Raw genomic sequence first — 26139 nt, 5'->3', positions numbered from 1 at the left:
AAATTTTAGAAAGCGACCTCTGGTTTCCTCAGTTTCCCTTGTCCTCAGAATTCCTTATAAGGGCAAAAAAGTCACTTCCGGTTTCCTGAAAGTTGCAGCTTTTGTTGCCCAAACAGCCATTCTGAAGCCCACTTCAGAAAAGCCTCTGGAGCTCCTCTTGCCTCCAGATGGGGTGGGAGTGGGGCACCATGGAGCCTATCCGTGGATATGGGCCCCTCGTTTACTCCTGTACCAGTTGTTCCCAAACTTTTTTGACTGGCAGCTCCTCATGAGGATTTTTGTGAAATCCTCACAAGAAACCCACCGCCCTATACAGTGTATAGGGCTACAATCCTATACATTGTATAGGGTGGTGGGTTTTTCACGAGTATTCCATGACTCCCTGGGGAGCCATGGCTCACAGTTTGGGAACCACGGTCCTGCACACTGATTATAATCTGGGTGGTTCTGCTCAGATTCTGTCGCTCTTCCAACAACTAGTAACACTGTCTAGTAGTAGATTATATTTGCTATGCATGTACAGGAAAGTCAGAAATGTTCTTACAAAATGATTTGATTCATGCCCTTATCCCTATTAACCACTGTGCACTTGGTACAAAGGGTGAGTCGACAAACTGGGAAATGGTGATCTCTAGATGAGACTCTTCAGAGTACTGTAACTCATTGTTCTTTGAGTTCAGAGGTTTTGTCTTCAGCTATCTGATAATTCTGAGTTTGCTTTGTTTCTGTTGCCTCTAAGTGGGGGAGCAGTAGTGACTGTCAGCCCAAACAAGCGAGTAGGATACTCATACAGGTCATGTGCCACCCATATTCAGCATAATTTTATCTGGAATCACTGTACCCAACACACTCTTTCGCCACCAGGATGATAAAACAAGCTGATTATGTTCTGGGCTAACTAATCTGGATTATGTGATCTTGCAGGAGCACTCTCAGATCAGAACTGAAAGTATGTGACACGAAAAAGGCAAGAACACGCTGACCCTTAGGAAGGCATATGATATCACTTGTCCATGTGTCTGTAATCGCATTCACATAAGAAACCGTCATAAGCAAGGATTTTTGAAGAAAGGAGAATGCATTCTTTTGCCAGTTTTTACCCGCATTGATTGTAAATACAAAGGTCAGTTCATACATGTTCGGGAGATTATACAATCTGATTAAGTTAGAATGTGTACAATTTAGTGAAACGGAACAATTTTTGAACTCCCCTCTAAAATCCCTGCTTTATTGTTATGGTTGCACTAGAGTAACCCTCTGTGTCAAATATTGGGGGCATAATTTTTTTACCAATACCTGACTGCGCTATAGGTGTGTTTATAGCTAGCTAAAGTCAAAATGCAAACCTCTGTTTGATACATGGATATCTTCAGCTAGAACTGCTTAGAAATTTCAGTGGCCCAAAAATGATCAGATTTCACGGTGATTTCAGGTGTGCATTTTTGGAGAATGTATTTTTTTTTAATTAAATATACACCCCACCAGAACTGACCTTAGGGCAGTTTGATCAATTTGGCCAAATTGGACCCCATGCTTGGAGGGGCCCTGTACCTGGAGTGGCAAGCAGAGTGCCTACATCCGCATCTGGCACCTTGCTGTGTAGTTGATGCTCTGGCATGGTAACTCCCATGCTGAGATATTGTGAGGAGAGTGTAGTGAGTGGATCATTCCTCCTGATGGCCCCCACCCCCACCCTGGGTCACATTGACTTGAAATCACCCCCTCCCCTCCAAAGCAGTTGACAGTGATGCTGCTGCATGGTGCCTTGCCACTTCCCCTCATACTAGTGAGAGGGGGTGTGTGGGGATGCCCCCACCCCATAAAAGTGTTCCTCATTGTGTCTCACAGGTCCTAAGGCTGGCCCTGCACAACACTTTTATCACCTGTAATGTTTCTAGTACAGTTAATGTACAACACAGAATTGGGTAGTATCTGGCAGTCTCTCTTCAGTGAAGGATGGCAGGCGTTAATGTAATCAAGGGTATGCTTTGATCTCTCCTGCAAATCAACTCTTGAACTCTTCAAATTGTCTGCACACTGAACACCCCTCCCCCCCATTACAGGCACTGGGGATGTTTATCAGGAAAACGGCATTTTAAATAAGCAGCCATCAGAATTCCTGTCAGGCAGCGCTCTGTCCATTTTGGCACCACAGGGCAGTATTTATGACAACTCAATTAAATCTTTAAGTAATGTTCTGAGCTATCCACTCCTATCAGCGATAAGCAGATCTGTAAATCAGTTCAAAGTTAAGCAGTTATTAACATGTTTGAAGCTGAGAGGAAATGCCAGGGTTCTTGCAAGCACAAAATTCAAGAGCTCTTGGCAACAGCACTGCTGCTTAGTCTAATCTGATTATTTTTTTCCTTCCCCAGTCTCCTGCTTCCTCTTCTGCAATGGGAAAGGCTATTTGGTTTGATTCTCTCAAACTGCATTTTCTTTATTTCAGTATCCATCCACCAAGATTCTCTCCCATCTGATTAACATATCCAGTAACAGACCTGCCCCGCTACACGCTTTGGGGCAAAGGTCTCCAATGCTTCCCCCCCCTTCCCATCACAATGGAGCCTCAGGACATTCAGACTAACTGGGAAAGCGTTTGGAGGCTTCCCCACAGCCTTAAACAGTACTTCTGGGAAACCTTAAGCAGAAGTACTGCTTAGGATTGCCTCACAAGGCTTCCTGTGCAATCTGGAACACATTTGCCCCCACACTCCCTCTCCAGGCCTACCTGTGAACCCATCTATTGTTAGTGTATATTCTGTTGTAGAGGCACTGGCCCTTTTGGAAGGGTGATATCACACTTATCCAGACTTTTATAGCCCCAAGTATTGGCTAATGTAGTGTGTATTGCGTGGGGCTGCCCTTGAAGGTGGCTGACAGCCAGATCCAGCGCTGCCCTGGCACAAGTGCTGGGTGTCACACACGCTCTGTAAAGCATGTTCATGGTACCCAGGGAGTACGTGATGCTGGTGGGAAGGTCTGTGCTGCCTTGTCGACACCGCAGTCGGACCCCTGGCCACCAGCGGAGCCAAGGTAAGCATGAGTGGCATGGGGGTGGTGGAAGGCTAGGGGGGGCATTTCTGGGCAAGGGAAGGCAGGAAAGGGTGGGATGGAGAGTGGGACATGCCTTGGAGAGGGTGAGATGGGTGGAAGCCTCCTCTGCCAAATCCTGTCCCCCCTCCCGAGCTCAGAAACCTGACACAGGGCTTCTCAAGTTTGTGCCAGCTAGAGCTGGCACAGCTCTGAGAAGCCCCATTGAACAGGCTGGGGCTTTACTCAGGGTAAAGGGACGAAAGTCCCCTTACTCTGAGGAGACCTCTAGCCTGCTCAAATCCAGCATAGGATACAGTGTGTACCATTTGGCACTGGTGCTCCTGTGTTGGATTGGACCCTGAGAAGTTTTAACGGCATTTGTGGAATACCACAGTTGCCACTTGATGAATGTAGGGAGGTAGAAACATATTCATCAGCTGTGCAACAGCATCTGCCTGTGAGTTTCCAGCCTGATCCGTGGTGCTAATGCTTACCTGAAATAGGTCCACATTGCCTGGAATGTCTTTCCATATATGGATACACTTGCTAGGTAGCATCTATTGATCAGGCCCTGCCCCGTTTGCCCCCATTATGTGAGGTAATATAAACAACTACAAGCAGGACCTGGAACTCTGGAATGACTTCTTTGTAGAGATTAGGGGCCTGATCCAGACTTGACCTAGTGCTAGTGCTCAGCTCCAGTTCCAGCGCTGGGTGCTGTAAACGTGCCATGAAGCATGTTTATAGCACCCTGTGAGGAGTCAGCGCTGGCCAGTTGCCGCCCGGAGCACAGTAAGAGCTCTGGGTGGCAGTGAGGGCATTGGGGGAAGGGGGAGGCATTCCAGGGAAGGGGAAGGGCAGGGCGGGGAGAGGAAACGGGGCAGGAGGGGGTGGGACTCGCGGAGCCCTGCTCTGCTGAATCCTATGCTCCGTGTTGGGCTGAAAAGCCCAATGCAGAGCCCCTCCAGTCTGCACTGGCAAAATAACCAGTCTCCTTCCCTTGAGGAGGCCTCAAGCAGCCCCGGCAGTGTGACTGGAGGCAGCAGTAGCCATTTTGGTGCCACTGTACCCAGGAGCCACCTGGGATAGGATTGGGCTACCCAACCACCACTCTTTGGGTGGCTTTCTGAGGCTGATTTGGTAGAGGGAGGGGAAAAAGGGAGGGGAAGCAGAATTTATGGTTGTCATCTTTTTATTCATTTTATTTAACTAGTTTTATACACTGATTTCATTTTTATGAAAATTGTCTTGATCCTCAGGAAGGCAATTTCTAAATATTTTGAACACGTATATAACAAACACAAACAGTGAATCTTGGCTTTTTTGATATTCGTATTCCTTTGTGCATGGGCATCTCTATATCATTTCTCCTCTGCCCCTCCACAAGCACATTTTTATTTTTGTAGTGATTTATTTTCACTTCAAGACTTGTCCTTAGCAAAACAAAAAAACTACTCGTTGCTGAATTAAGATTTAGACAACAGGCCAAATGTTTTGGTTATAAAAATATACTCTAAGTAACACATGGCTTTTGTGGATGCCACCATCTGTTTCTTTCCAAGCCAGCTGGGAATATTCATAACTGAAGTTCATGATAAGTCTATAAAATCTCCTAATCAGTCTAAGTACATCACTGATGAGATGAGATAGAAGAGTTTCCTTGAAAAGGAATTCAAAATATACATAACCTTCAAATGTACAATAGCAGATGCCTTGCAGTCAGAAACAATGAAATCAAAATTCAGGAATGTTTATACCCTGGACTATCAATGGACCACCTCCATATCTATCGCAGCCTTGTCCTACTTCTTTCCCTATCAGATTTGTCCTTCATCACCAATCTTGCCTTGCCTCTACCATCCCATAAGGCAATGGTGAACTAATGTTTACACCCAATAGGTGCTTTTTTGGAGGGGGTGTGAGTTTTAAACCATTTGGTCATCACCCTCCCTTCTTTTTTCTGTGCTCCTCCGGTCTAACCCCTACAATCTAGCTGCTGTGCGTCTGAGACTAGCTGACAGCCTTTTGGTGCCCTTGGGTGCCCTTCGGAGAGAAAGGTAGAGTATAAATCAAATAAATATATTTTGGAGCCAGTGAGACTGTTTCTTGGGGGCGTGTGTGTGTGTTTTAAGCGAGGGTAGTCACATCTGGCAGGTATGGTCCAGGAGTGACAGACAGACAAAGGCAACCTTCAGTCCCGAAAGACTATGGTATTGCGCTCTGGTGGTTCTGGAACAGCGTCTAGTGTGGCTGAAAAGGCCGATTCGGGAGTGACAATCCCTTCCACACTGGGAGCAAGTGCAGTCTGTCCCTGGTCTGTCTCCCTGGCTATGGGCCTTCCTTCTTTGCCTCTTTGCCTCAGACTGTTGGCCAAGTGTCTCTTCAAACTGGGAAAGGCCATGTTGCACAGCCTGCCTCCAAGCGGGCCGCTCAGAGGCCAGGGTTTCCCACTTGTTGAGGTCTACTCCTAAGGCCTTGCAGATGTCCTTGTATCGCAGCTGTGGTCTACCTGTAGGGCTCTTTCCTTGCATGAGTTCTCCATAGAGGAGATCCTTTGGGATCTGGCCATCATCCATTCTCACGACAGTCTTGGACAGTCCTGGAACGTGCTGGAATCCCTAGCATGTATGAACTGCTGAAACAGAGGCGCCTGCGTTGGCTCGGTCATGTCCAGGAGTAGGAGTTGGGATTTTGATGTGCAGCGCGAGGAAAGAGGGAGCCAATACTAATCCTTAGATGCTGGCTGACTCAGGGAGACTGGTTGGTAATCCTTTGGATTGCAAAATCAACCTCTAATGCTTTTCCACCTGGAGGAGGTGGTACAGTTCAACCTCTTGGAGTTGGCCTAGATAAGATGCTGTCCCATAACTTTGGGTCAGGATGGGAATACTCAAAAGGGGAAGCAACTCTTGTTTGCTGCCTTCTTATGTTAGATGCCCACACTAAAGGGAAGAAGGAGTTTTGAGACAGGACCCACTGCTAAGTTGTTTTGGATTTATGATTGTCTTTATTCAATAAATATGACCCAGTGTATATTCCAAGAACTTGTTTCATGTGTTTATTGGGTGTGTAAGGGCAATTCTTATTTCCCACAGTACACCATATGCCCTATTGTAGCCCAGATCTTTTTGCCACCCATGCCCAATTCCCTCAGATCTCTTTGCCCTGTTTTCCAATGCTCAGGGTCCCTTCCCCCACCTTAGTGAAAATAATTACCTTCGCAGGATTATATCTATTATGGGGTAGAATCACATTATGGCTGTATCTAATTCATCTTCTACATAACGCTGTGGATGGCTTTCAGTGGCCATAGCTCAGAGAGACCTCATGGAGTGGTGAGCGGAGGGCAGAGGGATCCAGTGCTCCTCTATCCACTACAGTTTACCACAGGTTTCCCCATATTTTATACGTTTTACCATCTGAGCTAGATGTCCCTTTATTTTAAGAGATTCTGCGAAAGGCACTTTTTCTGTTAATACCTCTAAGAATGCTAAATTTGAAAAAGAGAAAAATAGCACTGGGAGTTTACAATTTTAAAATTAAGTATTTGTAACAATATATAAAAATCAGCTCCTAAATTCATACTAATTTATGAATCTCCTTCTGATGCGGTCTCAAAAGACTTCAAGTATGGCCTTTATGTATTTTTTCATTTTAAAATTGCATGTTTTTCAATGAAATAATGATTGCCTGTCAACTATTAAATAGTGGGGTTCTTTGTAGTATTAAAAATGATAATACTATTATGCAGCTTAAAAACATATACAGTATTACTAAATCAAGTTAGGCTACAGAAAAATTGAGGGATTGAAATTCCAATCCTACAGACAGCCTTTGATTTTTTTTTTTAATAAAGCCAATTGTTGTAAAAATAATTTGACTATGGGAAGTATTAACCATGCGATGCTATTAAGTACTAGAAAAAGTAGGGAAGATTGCACTCAGATGTATAAGAACTAAGCAGCACTCTAGAAATTTACTCTGGAATAGTCCTAAAACAGTGGTTCCCAAGCTTTGAACCATGGCTCCCCAGGGAGCCACAGAAAAATTTTGAATTTTGAAAATTTTGAAATTCAAAATTTTGAACCATGGCTCCCCAGGGAGCCACAGAAAAATTTTGAATTTTGAAAATTTTGAAATTCAAAATTTTGAACCATGGCTCCCCAGGGAGCCACAGAAAAATTTTGAATTTTGAAAATTTTGAAATTCAAAATTTTGAAAATTTTGAAAAACTCTGCCCTAAAAAATTCAGTGGGTCTGGTTAAACCATGTTTCCTGGACAATGAACTATAGAACCACTTTGTAAACTTTTGTTGTTGTTGAACAGAGATATATAAATATTCATCACCATCATCATTATCATCACAGAATACTAGCAAAATGCCCATCATCATGATGGGCAGAGTTTGTCCAGAAGGATGGGCATTTTGACAAGAAAACCTTTTCTTCACTTCTAACAGTCTGATTTTCGCTGATAGGGATCCTGCAGTGGGTTGTAGCCCACTGCCCAGAGCATCTTCCAGAAGGAGGATCCCCATTAGCGAAAATCAGACTGTTAGATTGTCTTCCCAAAACTACAGTGTCTGTAAGTAATGTGTTTTAATTGCAGCTTACTTGGGAGAAAGCCCATGCGAATAATAGTTTGTGATGAAGTATCTGGTGAAGTGGGCTCTTATCTACCAAACTATGTCACAGTCAATTTGTTCATTTTTAAGGTGCCGCAGTGTGCTTTTTGAGAGTTTTAGTTGCCTTTAGAACCATATCAAATTCATTTATTTTTCAAGCAAAGGTTGTCTTTTTCTTGACAAAGTTTCCGTTTACTTTGAAGCTGTGCAGTAGGCAGAAATTCAACAAAATCACTATTCTTGTGCTATGGTAAATTGCACTGGTGAAGTTAAAGTACATCTATAGTTATTCAAGCCTTCTAATCCCGATCAGGGAATCTCTGACAAACCCTTGCTTAAACAAACGTGGCTCAAAGGGAAAGCTATAACTACTTTTTTGATCTCGTGGTATATTTTACTACACAGGTGCCAACATTCCCTCAGCCAGAACAGTATCTAACAGTCAATTAGCTTTTAGGATTCAGAAATTAGCTCTGGCTGTGAAATTAGTTATCCCTGTGAAATAATCACAGGTTAGTAGATCTGCTGAATGTTTAACATTAGGCTATATGAAAATATTTAATGCCTTATAACAGCAGGGTCATAGGGAAGCTAAGAGTAATTACAGCTTCAGTGACCCAAAGAGGAACCTGATCTAAGAACAATCTGCTTATGGCACAGAAATGCTAACATCATCATCATCATCCCCAATGCCCTTAAGAAGTATCTGGCCAACATCGGCATTGATAACAGTTGAACAGCTGCAACAGGCTGCACTGCTAGAAATATTGTACAGCGTTATCTCACCATTTCTTAAACTCTTGGGGAGAGTTTGAACTAGGGAGCACCCAAAAATCCCAGTCTAAATACCTGGTATAACAATAATAATGATAGAGAACTGATTTTTGCCTCACAAGAACAGGCACTGTAAACAAATGTTATGAAGATTAAAATCCAGAAAGTAGGATTTTAAAAACCCTAATGCAGACTTTGCCAAGGAAAAGATGAGACTATCAATCCAATCCTAATCCATGCTGGAACAGGCAGGTCAGTTGGCCTGCCCCATATCCAGGACGGGGTTGGGGCTGACTATGGCTCAGCCCAAAGCAAGGGGAATTAATTACCCGTACTCTGGGTAACCTGGCAGCAACCCCAATGAGGTAACTCAGATCTGCACCACCTAAAGGGGTGGCACAGATTCAAGCAACCTGGTGCTGTGCCAGGTCACCGTGCCAGGAGGGGGGTTAGAATCCAGCCTAAGTGCTGACTCCTGGCTTCACCCCTCTCCTGGACCCAGCCCACCCATGGGTTTGCTTGTCTTCCCACCCCAGAAGGCCCCAGTTCCACTCTCCCCCAGACCTCTGAACTGGCCTGATTCAACCAGTGCGAACTCGCCTGTCACTGGTGGGGATCTGACACGGGGAGGCTGACATGCATTCAGAGTGCTTAGATTTGTGCTCTGTGTCTCATCTGATATGTGAGTGTATCAGAGTGAAAATTGCACAGGAGATTACAAAGACAGACACAATAGAATTTCAAAATTAATCCACTGGTCATTATGGAAAAATATAATTTGCTAGCATCAAAAAATGTTTGGAAAATTCAGATTGAGAAGATGTTAGAGAATGAACAAGTCAAGATCCTGTGGGACTTTAAAATTCAAATGGACTGACACCTTGAACATAATACACCTTATATAAAAATAATAGAAAATCAAAACATTTGGCTAATTGATATTGCAATTCCTAGAGATGACAGAGTCGACAAAAAAGAACTAGAAAAAATGACAAAATACCAAGAGCAGGCCATTAAAATCACACGACTAGGGACAAAATATACAAACGTGGTCCCCATTGTCATTGGGGCACCTGGAACAATCTTGAAAAGTTTTGTGACTGCCACTTACTGAAATAATACCATCAGATCTGCAAAAAAAAAAAAAAAAAAAGCACTTATAGGAACATTATACATACTGCACTGTTACCTGGTTGATACTTTGGTCTCAGGCTGAGACCTGTATCCGTTGCACAGCAACAGTTAACAACTGTGTTTCATGTAGTTTGGAATAATAATAATACCATCACCTTAATGACAGCACATTGAACTGGTGTAGTATAAGAGCCAAAAACATAATTGATGTAATTCCTGGTTCAAGCCTTACCTTATCTACATTGAATGACCTTATTCAAGCTTTTATTATTTCAACTGAGAACTGCTGTAAGGATTATAATATATTGGAGCACCTGAAATAAATGCTATATAAATTATTAACTGTGGGTATTATTAATCCAGGATTCCAAACATAATAAAATGTAATAAAAATTGAGATGATGGCTTCGTGGATCCATGGTTTTAATGACACAAAACCACTTTCTAAATAAAAAAAAAGTCACATGTTACATATAATGCTACTATAATTTGCAGTGCCTGACACTGCGGGATTTTTAGATCTATGTGTAATGCTTTTAATTAACCTCATAAGAACAAGAATTAACACAACCCTGGCTTTGTGCACTCAATAAATCACCCATTCTGTACGTAACTGAATGAGAAAATTACTGTAAACCTGTTACAAGCTCTCCCTTAATACGTTGTTTTAGCTCTGATGATTCAAGAGGAATGGTCAAACTTTCTCTTCAGTTAGCAGGCCTGTCATGATTTCTGTAGAAAGAATGGCCCATGTATTATCATCATTTAGACAACAGAGTTAGTGCCTTTCATCCTTGTTTTTTCCCCTTCCCCTTTAATGGAAGGCACGTGGCCAAAAAGTACATCTGCTGAAAATTAATTCTAATTCCGTATGTAAATCCTTTCTGGATTTTGATGTTAGCAAGTCATTAGTAAAACAGAGATGTCTTATTTCTTTGTATACCATTTTTAGAGGTAAAAGTAAGCTGATCCATGTTTGCCACGCTTCTTCCTAAATCATCTTGTTTGGCAGAATTGCCAGTCTTCGCTGAAATGTGTGCCTTCTGAGCACTCAACATATGCTTTGTTCCTATTTTCAGACAATACCTTTTGTCTAGGATCTGTCCCTGATAAATCATTTCCCTCATTTTGCTATTTCCTCTTTGTGTGTGTGTTTTCATTTATTACATTTCCTTAGGATTCCTTGAATCAAGAGGCATGGTGTAAATATTTAAATAAATAAATGAAATTCTTCATCTGATGAACTGTGATATCATTCTAAAATTTTGATGACTGAATATGTTTCATTAATATGTTTCATTTAATGTTTCTTTAATCAATTGATGCTTTATTTGATGAAACGATGGGGATAAATTTTAACTAGCAAATAAGCTGTCTTCTGTTTAAAAACAAATTATGAATTTCCGCCAAATATGTGAATGTTTGCAATTATACTCGTACCTTTGGTTGAAGTAGTGCAGATGTCAAAGTAAGGTGGGCAGAGTGAATCATCAAATATCTGATTGCATCATGTCTACTAACTCAACTGCAATAGTAAGCCAACAAAGAACAGTGATGGGGTTGCTCTTTGGTATTTTTTATCTTATGTCTCTATGGGCTCAATCGTAACCTGTTATGTCAGTGCTTTCCAGCACTGGCATAGCGGTGCCAATGGGACACTTGCTGCATCCTACAGTTGGGTGTCACTCACGGAGGCCTCCTCAAAGTAAGGGAATGTTTGTTCTCTTACCTCAGAGCTGCATTGCCTTTATGTCAGTGCTGGAAAGCACTGACATAAGGGGTTAGGATTGCGCCCTATGTGTGTTAACAGTTGCTGCTGTGGGCATCAGAAAACATTAAACATGGTGAGTTTTAAAGTCCATTTTTAGTCAACTTCTGATCAAGAGACAAATATATTTCTGGAATCAGCTGATACAGTCTAATATAGTGGTTCCCAAACTTTATAGCATTGGAACCCACTTTTTAAAATGACACTCTTATCAGGATCTACCTATGAGACTTTAAAAAAAAAGGAGATATAGAAAGAAATAATATATTTTTTATTTACTTACAAGCAATAATATTTTAGTTATTTATTTACAAAGAAACCTTGATCTATTTCTCATAATGAAAGCCCAAATGAACTTTAATGAAAGGAACCTTCCTTTCCCACATTTCTCACCAGAAAAATTAAAAAAAAAACTTAAAATATTCTTTATTCAAAAATTCTTTATTAGAGGACACCAAGTAAGACACATTTATCTCCCTTTATTTACACATGCTTGCAAACTGCAGAACCTCAGCTCTTTGCAAACCCTAGGAGCTGAGCTGTTTCCAGGGCAATTAGCAGCTATCTGATTTTTGAATATGCTTATCATTGAGACAATTAGGACCCAGTCATATCCAACCTTCCCACACTGGTGCAGCCATGCTATCAGGCCATGCATTGCATCCTGCAGTGGGGGAGCATTCCTGGAGGTCCCCTGAAGGTGAGGCAACATTTGTTCCCTTGCCTCAGGGCTGCATTGGGGCTGGAAAGTAGGTTAGGATTGGGCCCTTAGTTATCTGATCTTGCCACGACCTGGGTCTACGTTGGAAGCTCTGCCCAGCCCTTCACAACCCACCAAAAATTGGGTCACGACCCACCAATGGGTCCTGACCCACAGTTTGGGAACAACTCCAGCCATTTTCAGCCACTGTGCTGTGGTGCACTTCTGTGCCGTGGATGGTCTGCTGGTGTGCCACAAGAGTTTGGGGGAGGGTTTGATAATAGGGCCACTGGGGTGTGTGAACCCCTGCTATCAATGAGGTGTGTGCCTCATCAATTGTCAAAAAACTGATGGTGTGCTTTGACAATTTTAGCTCCTTGTCAGTGTGCTGCGAGATGAAATAGATTGAGAATCACTGGACTAGATTCTTGCTTAGGAGCCTGAAGTATAGTTAGTCCCTCCTGTTGCATATCATTTCTTAATATTACTTTGAAATCAGTGGACAGTTCACAATGATTTTTCCCTTTCTGCCTCTGCTTGAACCACAATAATAATTATGGTTGCTTCTGCACAAGAAAATAAGGCTTGTCTCCAGAGCCCCGGCCTCTGACTTTTCTCCTTTGGTGATTGTTTCCATTTGGAGAGTGCAATGTTTTATCAAAACTGTCTCCAGGAAGTGGTGTTCAGTGAGTCATCCTTGCCAGGAACATTAGACCAGCAAAAATATTCAAACACTTAAAACTGATCTGCGGTTGGTACCTGCTACTATGATTATACATTGTTACATGTTTTTCCACTTCTCTCTATTAAGGAAGAGTTCTTGAAGCAGTGTAGAGGAACACAGGATCTTTGTAATATTTACTTCATTTCCCAATATAGGCTCAGAACATGTAGAAGAAAGTGCCATCCAAAAAGAACCGTGTGTTGAGGCAGAGCTCTGCTTGCTGCTCTTTTCAATGGAGTAGTTCCTACAGTTCAGTATTTAAAGTGGCTTATCTCGTCAGCATTCTGAGTTACTGCCCATGAATTCAGCAAACAAAGCTCCAGCTGCCTGCATAGTCCATGCTTTCCTTTGATTTCTTGTCTTTGTGAGCCAATAAGGAAATGGCAACATGCATACAAATTTAAAGCCTGTTATTTGGGGTTGTGCAGCGGTACAGTGGTAGACTGGATAATACAGCTTAGACCTCTTACATCATAAGGTCTCCTGTTATCTTCTTGTTCTCTGTTTCTAGTCCGAGATCGTGTACGATCAAAAATGGAAAGAGATATTTTGGCTGAAGTGAATCACCCTTTCATTGTAAAACTTCATTATGGTAAGGTTTTCCTATTCATCTATGGACATTTTCAACTGGGTGTATCTTAACACTGTTTTGCTATTCAAATTCATTATCTATTAGCCCAATCCTATGGGCAGGATACACTGGGGGTTCTCACAATTTGCCATTGCATTCTGTGGGCTGCTGCAATGGCAGCAGCTCTTCAGTGGTGCCGCCAGAAAATGAAAAGGCCAGGAGGCTGCATGTGGATGACAGCGGCCCACAGAACCTCTACTGCACCACATAAGCTAGTGGTGGGAGTGGATCAGGGCAGGGAGTGGGCTGGGTCGGGACAGGTCAGCGATGGATCTCAGTTTCAGCAGCATCTGCAAGATCCAGAGTCCCCCATCCCAGGCCCTATGTATCCTCTTGAACATACAGGATTTACACCAGCAAAAGAGCTGGCATAGATCTGAGTAGGCCCATTGGTGTCCAGGGAGCAATGAAGTAGGTAAGTTAAAAAAAATTACGTACTTACCTCTCCACCCCTGCCAGGGCCGCAGTCAGCCCACAGAATGCAGTGTAGGTTGTGTTGGCCAGCTGCAGATAGGATTGGGCGCTATGTGTGGTTTTAGTTTCCCTATTCAGATATTCATATCCTGTTCATCCTTTAGGGCAGCCATTTTCAACCACTGTGCCATGGCACATTGGTGTGACGTGAATGGTTCCCAGGTGTGCCGTGGGAATTTGGAAGTGGGTCATTTATTAGTAGGGTCATTAGGGATGTGAGCCCCTTATTGACAGTGTGCTTTGTCAATTCTCAAAAAACAGGTGGTGTGCCTTGACCATTTTCATGCCTTGCCAGTGTGCCACAAGATGTAAAAGGTTGAAAATCACTGCTTTAGGGAGTCGAGGGTGACTTTTTTCCCCAGGTCTGATTCAGCTGCCACAGCCCCAGTACAGCTCTCGACCAGGGGGGCAAAGAATTAAAATTCTTGTCCTCCCACATCATAGTTCCAGTGCAAATCTGCCTGATTACTACTTCTCTTTGAAAAAACAAGCATGCACTCCCAAATCACATGAAAGGCCTACCACTTAGTTTGGCCATGAGCAAATTTGCGTGTTCACATAACTGTAGTCTTATGTTAATATGAAAATAGTACTCTATTAGAAAATATTAGTATCAATAAAAGCTTAAATCTTGGTAGAAACTTTATTATTGTTTTCCATTGTAGCATTTCAAACGGAAGGAAAATTATATCTTATACTAGATTTCCTACGAGGAGGAGACCTTTTTACCAGGCTTTCCAAAGAGGTAAGACCAGTGGATTAATGTACTGTATTTTGTGTGAAAACAAGCCAAACGAACAATGTAGTCCTTTGCATGTCTGCTCAGACCATACATGGCATGCTGCTGCTGAGCACAGGGGAGCACTAATGGCCTACTCAGGCCACCCTGGAGTTGGTAAGGTGGCGGCAGGACTGGGTCAAGGAGGAGAGGGAGGAGAGTAGGCTCCGGGTGGAGAGAGTGGAGAGTGGGTTCAGGGTGGCAGGGCAGTTTGAGGGAAGAAGGGGGAGGATCTTTGTGGCAGTTGCACACACCAGTTCCTATCCCTTATTTTTGGACCTTCCTTTCCTTGGACTTACGCCAACAAAATAGCTGGCGTGGATCCAAGGATCCATAGGCAACCAGGGTCCATAGGCAACCAGGTGGCTTACTTACCTCTTGCTGGCTGCTTGATTCCCCCCCCCCACCGTAGTGTGCAGCAAGCACTCTGTGGCACAGCTGCATGCTAAATAAAAAGTGGCAGGGAATAGGATTGGGCTGTTATACTATACATATTAAGTAAGCAGTATAGCGGCAAGGAAGCAATGAACACAGATTTAAACAGCTGGCTTGGGGCACCTTTTAGTAGTCCTAAAGGGAATGCACAATTGTAAATTGTTTGTGAACCACCTGTACATGATTTGGGATAATTCATTTTTATTGGATGGATTCACTTAAGCTTTCATATCATTAGTGCAACGACCACACAACATCTTGGTGTTATACTAGCCAAGTGGCACCACTGAGCTGCCAGGTTGGGCACTGACTGGGCTGACCCACGAACTCTCATTGTCAGTGGTAGTGTCCGAGGTACTATAAGGGGTGGAATAATAATCAAACATATTCAGCCTGGATGGACTCCTTGAATCTTGGATGAGGGGGAAAACTTCCTTCTGACCTGCCCAGAGTGCTGCAAGCTCCCTACCATATGAAGAAAAGAGAAAGGAACCATGTTTCTGCCCACCCTAGGTACATCCATGCATTGCCAAAACCACAGAGAGTAGCTAAAGTCAGACAAGGGGTGAAGGAGACAAAGGCTGTCTGAAATACTGTCTGTAACATCGAACTGTTCCCTGTTTTTCCCACTTAAATCAGTCATGGGGCAAAGCCCAGTAGGTGGTTAGAAGGACGTGCCATCCGGCTGAGGGTGTGAAGAAGCATAGTTATCAAAGCACCATCTGCAGAGTATGGGAACAGCTGGAGAGAGGAGTCATGCCTGCTGCTTCCCATTTGCTGGCAGCCAGAATGGGATTTTCTTGATTTCTTGGAGCTAGTCATCCTTCAATCACAGTCACTTATTTGTTCTACCACGCAGGCACATTTTACACTTGAAATGCACCTTGGCATGCTTGGTTTTTCCCTACTGGAAATTTAAGTATTTGAACTCAACAATCAGTAGTTGATGATACTAAAATTGGTATTTTAGCCTGGACATGGATGTTGGCGTTTGGCAGAAAAAAGCTTTTATTTTGGCAGGAAAAAAACACAAGTCATTCAATCTATAGGGCAAAGTAGGAGGTTGCGCTGTTTTGGATTTTCAGACTTTCCAAAATAAAGGCTGCAGTCTCATGCATATTTACTTGGTAGCAAGCCCCATTAAATTTAATGGGCTGACTTCCGAATAGGCACATATCAGATTGTACTGCCAATATTTAGTCTGAAATGTGACATCAATCAATTTGTTTGTTCCTTTAGATTTTACCTAGCAATCTGTTTCAGTCCCAATTTGTACCTGTTTGTGTGTTTTCACACTTGTTCAGGTCAATTCAGCCTCTCTCCCTGACATCTCTTTCCTTCTTCATTGGTCCTACTTCTTTCTATACTATTTCTACACTATTCTTTCTTTCTATACTATAGAAAGTATACTATTCTATACTATACTTTCTATACTATTGCAGTCTTAGAAGTTATAGGAGGCTGATTCAGATGATTCTAGCTGATTTAGATGAACTAGCTGCCAAAAACCCTTTTCCCAGTGACCCACACACTGGGGGCTATTTCAGTGCCTACAGCAAAGATTAATGTGCTGTTCCAAGCTGCATAGTTGCCTGTATGGATAAAGGGTTTTCAGTGGCATCCATAGGCAGCAAATGAGCCCCTAATGAGGGCTGGTTTAGTGAAAAAAAGAAAATCTATCAGGATGACCTGAACCACCAGCACAAGGTGAATATAGGACATCCGGTTATCATTATCTTCTGCTAAAAACACAGTGTCCTCTTTTTCTGATCTGTCCATGCAGCATTTCAGAGTTTGGTGTCTATCTTTGTTCTCTGCCTGAACAGCTGTGCCCACACCAATCTGCTTTAGTCATTGCATCCAAGCAGATGGGCTTTAAAGTCTTTCGCAGGGAGCAATTTCTTTGTCTGCAGGTGAACTGCTGGCCAGTTCTCTTCCTGTGGCTTTCAATATGCTCAGCAACTCAGGTCATAAAAGTACAATTTTCAGTCAACAAACATACAGTTATCCTTGGGACATCCAGATACAGTCTCTTTTTCTGCATGGAAGCAAATGTTAGAACCTCTAAGGAACAGAAGATTCAACAGAAAATTAAGATTTATTAAAAAAAAATTAATGTCATCCCCTGCTAGCTGCTTCCTACATGGATTTAGAAATTGCGGTGGGTAATATTTCATCTAGCACTTCTACTTTGGGAACCTGCTCTGGAAATAGAAGTGCAAGAGGAATGTTCCTTCCATTTCCAGAGGGAATTTCCCCTAGTCGAAGCACCAGTTGGTCTACCAGTGCCACCCCATGTAAGTAAGGAGAGAAAAGAAAGAAAACTACAAAGATCTACTCTTGCTGTCAGAGTAGATGCGTCAGGGGGGACGCTGAGCTGATGTACCCCCCCACAGTGCTCTGGGTTTTTCCTGTCCGCGAGTGGGGGACATGTAGTGCCACTTAAAGTGGCGAGTGCTGTGATGTTGGGCCCGCCCTCAGGTCCGATTGGTTCTGAAATGGAGCCTTTCTGGAAATGGGGGGTGTAGTGCGCAGGTGCAGGGGCAACAGAGTGATGCAGGAGAGTGACATTTCTGCTCACTGCAATGCCCAGCCCCAGGTGCCAGGAGGCTCCAGATTGCCACTGTGGTGATATGAGGAGAATTTATGAGGAGAATTTATCATAGAGAATAATAATGCTGGGAGATAGATGGTTGAACATATGTATGCCTCTGCAGCACAGAAACAATGGTTTCAATATGGAGAGGAAAATGTAAGTTTCTGTTTTTAAAGCTAAGTATGGCCACTTGTCACAGCGCTTAATAAAATCAATCCTGCTGTTTGTTCCATAAGAAGATTTTCTCCATGCTTGGTAGGCTATAATTAAAAGACATTTGGTGGAAGTAAATATGACCTTTTGGGTAGTCATACATCTTTGTTCATTTTATACGATACTTTGTAAATCAATGGTAGAGTTTGTATACAGTCCTTCACCTGCAAAATCTTGACTGTGAACAGGGGGGGGGGGACGGGGACTGAACTGTCCTGACTTAGTTTTGGATTTCTAACTAAACAACTAGTAAGTTTTGACATTTTGAAGATAAATTTATTTTGAAAAAGAAAGAAGAGGCCATCGAGTGGATTTATAGAAAGTCCAAAATTTATCTTATTATTTATTTATCACATTTTTATACCGTCCTTCCTCCAAAGAGCTCATGGCAATATACATGGCTGCTCCCCTCCTTTTTTCCTCACAACAACCCTGTGAGGTAGGTGAGACTGAGAGAAAGTGACTGGCCCAAGGTCACCCAGGAAGCTTCATAGCTGAGGGGGGATTTGAACCTGGGTCTTCCAGATCTGAGTCCACCTCCCAAACCTTTTGGCATAAAGAAAACATGACAACAATACAAAAAAGGGATTCAGGGGGGTTCTTGTATCCACAGATCCCGCATCCACAGATACACTTATTCGTGGATCAGGTCTGCATGGCCCCTCTGTGCACACCCCCACACGCACCCCTCTGGAGGCAAGGGAAGTTCCACTCCCATTGCCTCCAGAGCGTCCTCTGAGCCCAGCAGATGTCATGGACAGGCATCCACAACCCCTGCCCAACTCAGACTAGCAGACCAATCCTGAGTTGCCCAGTGCGCAGGGCTGCCGCGGGACCAAAATGGTGGCCATGGCATCCAGTATGCCCTGGGCAGCCATAGCTGCCTCCTTGGGAGAATGAGACTTTTGTCACCTTCCCCCAAGTGAGGGAAGTAGCCCTGCAGTGGGGCTACTCAATTCTGCAGCGGCTCTTGAGCCAATACAAAATCGAAGAGTAGCGTGTCAGACTGCATGGTCTGAAACAGGGCTCTGAATTCAGTGGAGCCAAGCTCCACTGGTCCTGCCCCACTCCCTCCCTCCACCCACCTTCCCCCCCGCCTCCCCCCACACCTCCACTCACCTCTGTGTCGCCAGGCACTCCAGGTGATCACTGGGCAGCGGAATGCGGGCCCAGCACTGGAGCTGGCCCAGCACGAGCTTGCACTGGGCTCGCTCCAGTGCCCGGCCAGTGCTAACCTTCACTAGTGTACTTTATGGCATGTTTGCAACAGTGCGCACTGATGATAAGCCAGTTTGCAGAGCTCAGGATTGGGCTCTGAGTCTTGCTGTGTAAAAAATGCAACTTCCAGTTTCTCTGTGAAACCAGAAGTGACTTTTTAATGCCTTATAAGGCATTAGGAGGCCCTAGGAAGCCCTCCAGAGAGTGTGGGGGAGGCATTCACCCATATCCACAGTTTCACTTAACCACAGGGGGTTCTGAAATGGAATCCTCATGGATATGGGGACACGTCAGTATATAATAAATGTCTCTGAGTGTATTTAATTGGATCTAGATTATAATTCTTTGGCTTTTGCAGGGAGGATAAATAACCTCCAATTTTTTAAGTTATAATCTGTTGTTTGATGTAATATTTGTTGACCAACAAATTCTTAGTTTCCTCATGAAACATCAATAAAATAAGTAAATAAGCCCACTCCCATAGATTAAATATTCTGGCATTCCTTTTCTCCCTAGGTAATGTTTACAGAAGAAGATGTTAAGTTCTACTTAGCTGAGCTGGCCTTGGCTTTAGATCATCTCCATGGTCTTGGTATTATTTACAGGGATTTGAAACCAGAAAAGTAAGTTAGTGCATAAATACACGTGTACTGCCTGTAAATGAAATTACTCTTTTGATCACAGAATATCAACTATATCTTGCATTAAATGTATCACGGCTTCAAATTTGTTGAATATCATCTGCGCAACTTCTTTCAAGACTGACTTCTTTTGCAGAAATATTTCTTCCCCAGCAAACTGTAAAATGTATCCTTCTATAGATAATGCGCGTATTGCAGTTGTGCTTATATGGTTGCGTAAATGTTATAAATTCCTATTCGCTATTATTTATGGTGTAATTTGGAGACAAACAGTACAAAGCATTCTTCCCGCAGTCCATATGTGCCATATCTAACCTACCAAGACACTTTCTCTTGCCCATGTGGCACCAAATTACTGTGATGTGCTGATTCAGCTGTGAACTGCTCTGATAGGGTGACCATCACCCACGACTCATGTGGAGGATGTGCATTAAATAAAGGTACTATGTCCTAACCATTGCTGTGGAACCCTGGAAGTTGGAGACCAAGTTCTGGGGCTCAGTACCATGTCCTAGCTGAAGTCCACTTGAACCAGAGTTGGCTGGTGAAGATAACCCTGACTATAGCTTCCAATTATTGCGGCAGCAGAGGCTTAAAAGGAAGAAAGCCCAGGGAAGTGAGACTGGCAGTCAAGTTCAGAAGTTAGCCAAAAGTGAAGAAGCCAGGGGGACTTGGAATGACACTGGTCATTTGTGTGAATAGTTTCACTTTTGCAGCAGAGGACTATAGGAGGGTTGAGTGTGCACCATCTCCTTAGGTGCCCATGTTACCAAAAAGGCTGCTTTGTTTAGGGGAATTAATATATTAGCCTTTTGGAAACTTTTTGGGACCATAGGCTGGATAACAAGACAGCGTAGAGCAAAGAGATCCCTTGCCTATCTTAATGAGGAGACTGGGAGAAAGGTAACTTTCAATCAAAGGATTATATTTTTATTGCAAAAACACACAAAGGTAAACATAATACACATGGAGAATTGATAAGTATAGATTTCTAGTACTTGTGTATAGTGTACCTAGCTAGTGGTGGCTGCATGTGCTATGTATTTGGGTGCATCCGAAAAGGAATCAGAAACTGATAGGGTGTAGGGAAGTATTTAGGGGTTCCTTAATCTGCTAAACCCAGTTGCTGACTAAAGATGGGGGAGAAGGGAGGAATAGATAAGGAGGAAGGGAGGGAGTTTAGACGCAAGTTATATTTACCTGTCGGGGGGGGCAGTTGGAGGAAGAGTCCCGTGTAGGACCACTCCTGCAGGAGGGCAATCAGAGAGAGAGAGACATGTGCTCTGAGTTCTCTCTTATAAGAGTTGTCTTTGACCTGGAAGTTGACCTAAACTGACCGGAAGTATCCCAGAGCTGTGCACATGCTCAGTATACACCCAGGTGAAAAAAAGGTGGAAGGGTCCAGAAATCAGCTATCAGCAAAGCCTGACTCTGGGGGAGGGGGAGTAGCTTACTTCCTGTTGCTACTGGATCTTGGAGTCTGGAGGTGGCTTAATGGCTGTGATTTAGTTAACAATAGGTGATAGACTTTGCTGCCAAAGTCCTCCTCCTTTAAGGTGTTTGCATATTCAGTGATTGACTTAAACAATAAAGACATTTCCAGTGTCTCTAGAGAAAATGAGTCTTCCCAGACTAACAAACAACATGAGAAATGAGTGAGCTTAAGATTTGACTCCTTTTGTGGCCTGAAAGAGAAGTTTTAGGCCTGCATTTTAGTCCAAAATACATAACTAGATATAAAAACACAACTTGGAAGGGAAAAGGGGATTTTCACGTAACACCCACACGGACCAGTAATCGATGAGTGTGCTCAGTTAAGCTATAATTCTGCCATTGTTTCTGCTGTGGGGTTTTCCAAGTTGTAATAACAAAAATAATGAGTTGTTAAAAGAAGTCTGATGTTTGCTGCTATTCACACTTATCCAGTAGATGCAGGGCGCAATCCAAGCCCAGTCTTCAGCTGGTGCAAGTCCCTTGCACCAGGGCCGCAAACATGCTATAAGACACATTTATACTTCCTTGTGACTGGGGAGGCCAGCACAAGAATGCACACCGGCTTCCCTACACTGGATCCAGACCGTTGAAGAGTGGGTTTGCACTGACTGAGAGCAGCTGGCCCAGCAGGTTGGAGAGGATGGCAGGATGGCGGAACAGGGGTGTTTGGGGTGGGGGAGGGTGGACCAAACCTGGAAGGGGAGAGTGACTGGCCTGGGTTACCTAGGCCGCATTCTAACCCCCCTCCCCAGCATCCCAGCATTACCCCTGGGCTGCTCTGATCTGCATCAGTGAAATTGCTGGTGTAGATCTAGCCCCTTCTGGGTGGCTGGCACAGGACACAACGTAAGGGGAAGTAAATCCCCTTACTCCAAGTTGCGTGGCAGCCACCCCCAACCCTGCACTGGATACAGTGCAGGCCAGCCATCCAGCCTGTTCCAGCGCAAGATAGGATTGGTCTGTCATTTCTCTTTTCCAAGACGGATGTCTCTCTCCATCTCCAAATTACACACAGATAGATGGCTCGTAGGACTGATTTGTTTTCTGAAATGGATGCTTGTAGGGATGCAAAGACTGTGCATCCCTGTGTTAAGTTACAGACTGTGTTAAGTTACAAATTTATTATTTTGGTAGGCAACCTTTTTCAGAAAGGCAGTGGAGAGAAGGGGGAGACTAAGAATTTGTATTGAACAATAGTAGTGACAACTGTCAGCATTCATTATTCATTTATACTTAATAACAGTCTGTTCCCAGCCTACAAGTGTCCTACAGAAGATCATTTCCTTTCAAATTACATTTCACTGAAAAAGACAATACTTAGTGGGTGTTAGTGCTGCAAATTTTAAAAGTATTTTCTCTTTTTTAATTCATCTTAGGGAGGGGAAATCACACACTGCTATGGCATACACTGGGAGAATGAGAAAAGATTAACCCTTTCTCATTTATCATTTTCCCAGTGACATTTATTCTCCCTTCTCTACCTGCTTTTTCCCCTGAAAGGCGGGAAAAAAAGCCATACATGCATTTGGTACAAAGATACATGAAGAATAGGGCTTGCGAGCTGGGTGAGGAAATGAAGGACTGATTGATACATTGTTCTTCAAAGACTGCACTCTGAAATTGCACACATACATTGGATGGAAAGGATACTTGCTTCCCAATCCTAACCAGCACTGATGCAGTGGGGCTGCATGGCCTACGGTGTAACCAGTGCTGAAATTGAGCAGGCTGGAGGTCTCCTTGGAGTAAGGGAACATTTGTTTCCTTACTCCATGTTAAGTGCTAGCCTGCCAAATGAGGCTACTTGGATCTGTGCCAGATAAATAGCTGGCGCAAATCTGAGAAGACCCAGGTAGGGCTTTCATGCCCATGATGAGGTTAGCAGAGACCTCCTCCTCCCAGGCCTGAATCACCCTCCTCCCCACCTTCTCCCACCCCAAAACACCCCTCCCCACCTCTGCTCTACCCTCTCACCACCCTCCCCCCTTTTCTGCACCATTCAGTACCGTACTCACTGGGGCCAGTGGCTGTTTCACCAAGAAACCTCCAGCAGCTGCAATTCTCACACTAGAAGCCGCAGAGGCTGCACCGGCACTGCTGCATCGCAACACAGGACTTTTGTTATGCTTGGGCTGCCCATATAGATATGCAGTTTCCTTCTTGCTGAATTAACTTTAAACTATATGGGTAACTTATCAAAGATCTGCTCTTGTTTATTACATTTTTCATGTGTGCTAAACATTGTATTGTATGATTTTTCAGCATTCTTTTGGATGAAGAGGGGCACATTAAGATTACAGGTGAGTAAGGTTTTCCTACTGCGGCGGTATCTGCAATATATTCTACTCAGCATACCTTCCTGAAGGGACAGCATTCAGAGAACATCTTGCATCAATACACTGTCTGTAATGCCTTCTTCTTTGCTTCTGAGCGAGGTTCTGGGTTATCTAGAAAGTCCTAAATTCCTTCAGTGTTCACAAAATGATGTAAAGTGAATCTCTTCCCTTGCAGCCCGTTATGATATCTTAAGAACCACCAAGGGTATCCTTTTAATGATACTGTTAAGGTTCAGACAACAGAGGAATCAAGTTATGTATTTTGGGGGTCTGCCCCTCACTTATGGAACTCACTACCATTGATGGTTCCCCAAAGTTCAAACCTGAGCTCTTTTTGTAAGTGTCCATATTGCATCATTCCTCCAGTGAACTTGATGGCTGTGTCTGTTGATGCAGATGAGGATTCACATGCTCATTCAGGGCAACCAGATATGCATAGCACTCATGACTAATTTCTAGAGACCTTAACTTTAATAATGTTTCTTCTCCAGGATCTTACACGTGGCCTCTGCTTTTTAATGCTGTTCTCTTTATAATTGCTTAGAACAGAGTAGTTCTGGAAAAGTGACAAATTATTGAAATGGATAAAGTTGCAAACTAGAACTGAGGTCAGGGCCTTTGTTTCTTTGTAAAAATTGTTGTTTTTCGATCCCTTAAGTTTCCTAAGCTGTTGTGTCTGGTTGAGTGCAAAATGCTGTATGGAACTCAAAGGGATTATAATGATCCTTATATGAAGATTCTGTTTTTTTATCTATTTGGTTTAGATTTTGGCCTGAGCAAGGAAGCCATTGACCATGACAAGAGAGCTTATTCGTTCTGTGGGACGATAGAGTACATGGCCCCAGAGGTGGTCAACCGGAGAGGACACACACAAAGTGCTGACTGGTGGTCTTTTGGTATCCTAATGGTAATGAGAGAATTTGCTTAAGGATTAGATGGGTGGGTGGGCAATTTGGCACTAATTTTGATATTTTGCATTAATCAGTTATTGACCTCTTTCTAAGGAGTACATTCATATGTGCACACCCATTGCCCAGGGCTCCCTCTGCCTCCTCACTCTGGCCCTAGCCTCAGGGTGGGGGAGGGGTTTTCCTAGTCACCTGGTTCCTTCTCCACTGTAGTTCTCTCAGCTGCAGACTACTCACAAGGCTTCCATCTGTTTGCCACCCTCTTCATTGGCTTCCTCCAGCGCTTTATGCCATGCCAAGAGAGTGTGGCAAACCTGCCATGGTCCCTGGGCCTCTCTCATCTCTTACAAGATGTTTGGCCCAGCATCATTGCCATTGGCTGCTTCATCAACTGGTTCCTCACACCAGTCCATCATTCTTGCAGCCCTCCTTGCAGGAATCCCATCATCTCTGGGCTAAAGTTTTGATGGGCTGTTGGAGTCACTGGAGCCAAAACCATCCTGCCAGCCACCATTGCTGAAATCACCCAAATAGGATCAGCATCCCAGACATTATGAATGTGTGTTTCCTGACCATTGGAATGACAGGGAGACATGAGACTCATCAGCAATGAGACAAGAATTCCCTCTAACATATGTAATCACTATGAAGCTTATTTATACTCAGTACCACTTATATGACTGGCAGAGTCTCAAGCAGAGGTATTTTCTAACCCTAATAGCAGAGATCCTTTAAATTAAAGATCTAGGGATTGAACCCAGGATATTGGCATTCCAATCATGTGCTCTGCTTCAGAATTATTGCTGCTCTCTAATGTCTCTCCATCATTCTGATCCTCTGTAAAGAAAGATGCTGTAGCTGATTACTATGAGAGATGGTATCCCAATGTCAATTAACTGGGCAGAAAAATGTAAAAAAATAGCATAGCCCTCACATATATATTTAGGAAGATTGTTTTGTTAACTGCTGATGTGGATTCAGGGATGGTGAGATGAGGGAGAGATATCAGCTCTTGAGGGTCCTGATCCTTTCACAGATACATGTCACATTTACATATGCACACTCTTCAGACTTGATGAGAAGCATGTGTACTTTGTACGTGGATAGCAGTACCTGAGTACAAAATATAAGGTAAGAATTGGCTGTAAGATCTCAGGGTCACTTCCTGCACTGTGTTTATGTAATATCTGAGTGTTTCCACAGATAAACAGTAGTTCTACTTAATGTATTATTATACTTTATTATACTTTATTTTTACCCCACCTTTCTCCCCGAAGGGACTCAAGGCAGCTTACAAAACAAGGTAATGTAACATGGGAAAAGTTAAAGCCTGTGGCAGCTTCTAAGGAAGCCATGAGTCTTCTAGACTTTTGTAACCAACACAGAAATATGTGCATCTTCCTCAGCGGTACGCTCATCTCAGTCATTTTCATATTGCAGCTGCTAGAACGGTCACTATGATTTTATTTAGCAACAGTAGTGAGTTAGGCACTATACCTAAGTGATGTGGTCAGTGCCCGGAGGTTATTACAGTCTGCAGTGAATGGACAATATGAGAATGGGATAGGTCAGGAACTAACAGTGAGTTCTTAGGATGGGATAAGGCCTGATTTTCTACAGGCCTGATTCCTCTACAATCTGCTGCTTTATGCTC

General features: G+C 43.3%; 1 protein-coding gene across 1 annotated transcript in view; it reads left to right on the top strand.

The window, feature by feature from the left end:
• The window catches only part of RPS6KA2 (ribosomal protein S6 kinase A2), a 125366-nt gene that overhangs the window by 51806 nt on the left and 47421 nt on the right, over positions 1-26139 (top strand). Inside the window, exons 4-8 of the mRNA XM_066616399.1 lie at positions 13273-13353; positions 14532-14611; positions 19623-19729; positions 23504-23541; positions 24342-24484. Of these exons, the coding sequence (XP_066472496.1) occupies positions 13273-13353; positions 14532-14611; positions 19623-19729; positions 23504-23541; positions 24342-24484 (449 nt within the window). The remainder of the gene's footprint in view (positions 1-13272; positions 13354-14531; positions 14612-19622; positions 19730-23503; positions 23542-24341; positions 24485-26139) is intronic.

The sequence above is a fragment of the Tiliqua scincoides genome, chromosome 1, assembly GCF_035046505.1.
Source record: "Tiliqua scincoides isolate rTilSci1 chromosome 1, rTilSci1.hap2, whole genome shotgun sequence".
NCBI lineage: Eukaryota > Metazoa > Chordata > Lepidosauria > Squamata > Scincidae > Tiliqua > Tiliqua scincoides.
The sequence above is the reverse complement of the archived record's forward strand: the minus strand, read 5'-3'. Positions and strand labels throughout refer to the sequence as shown.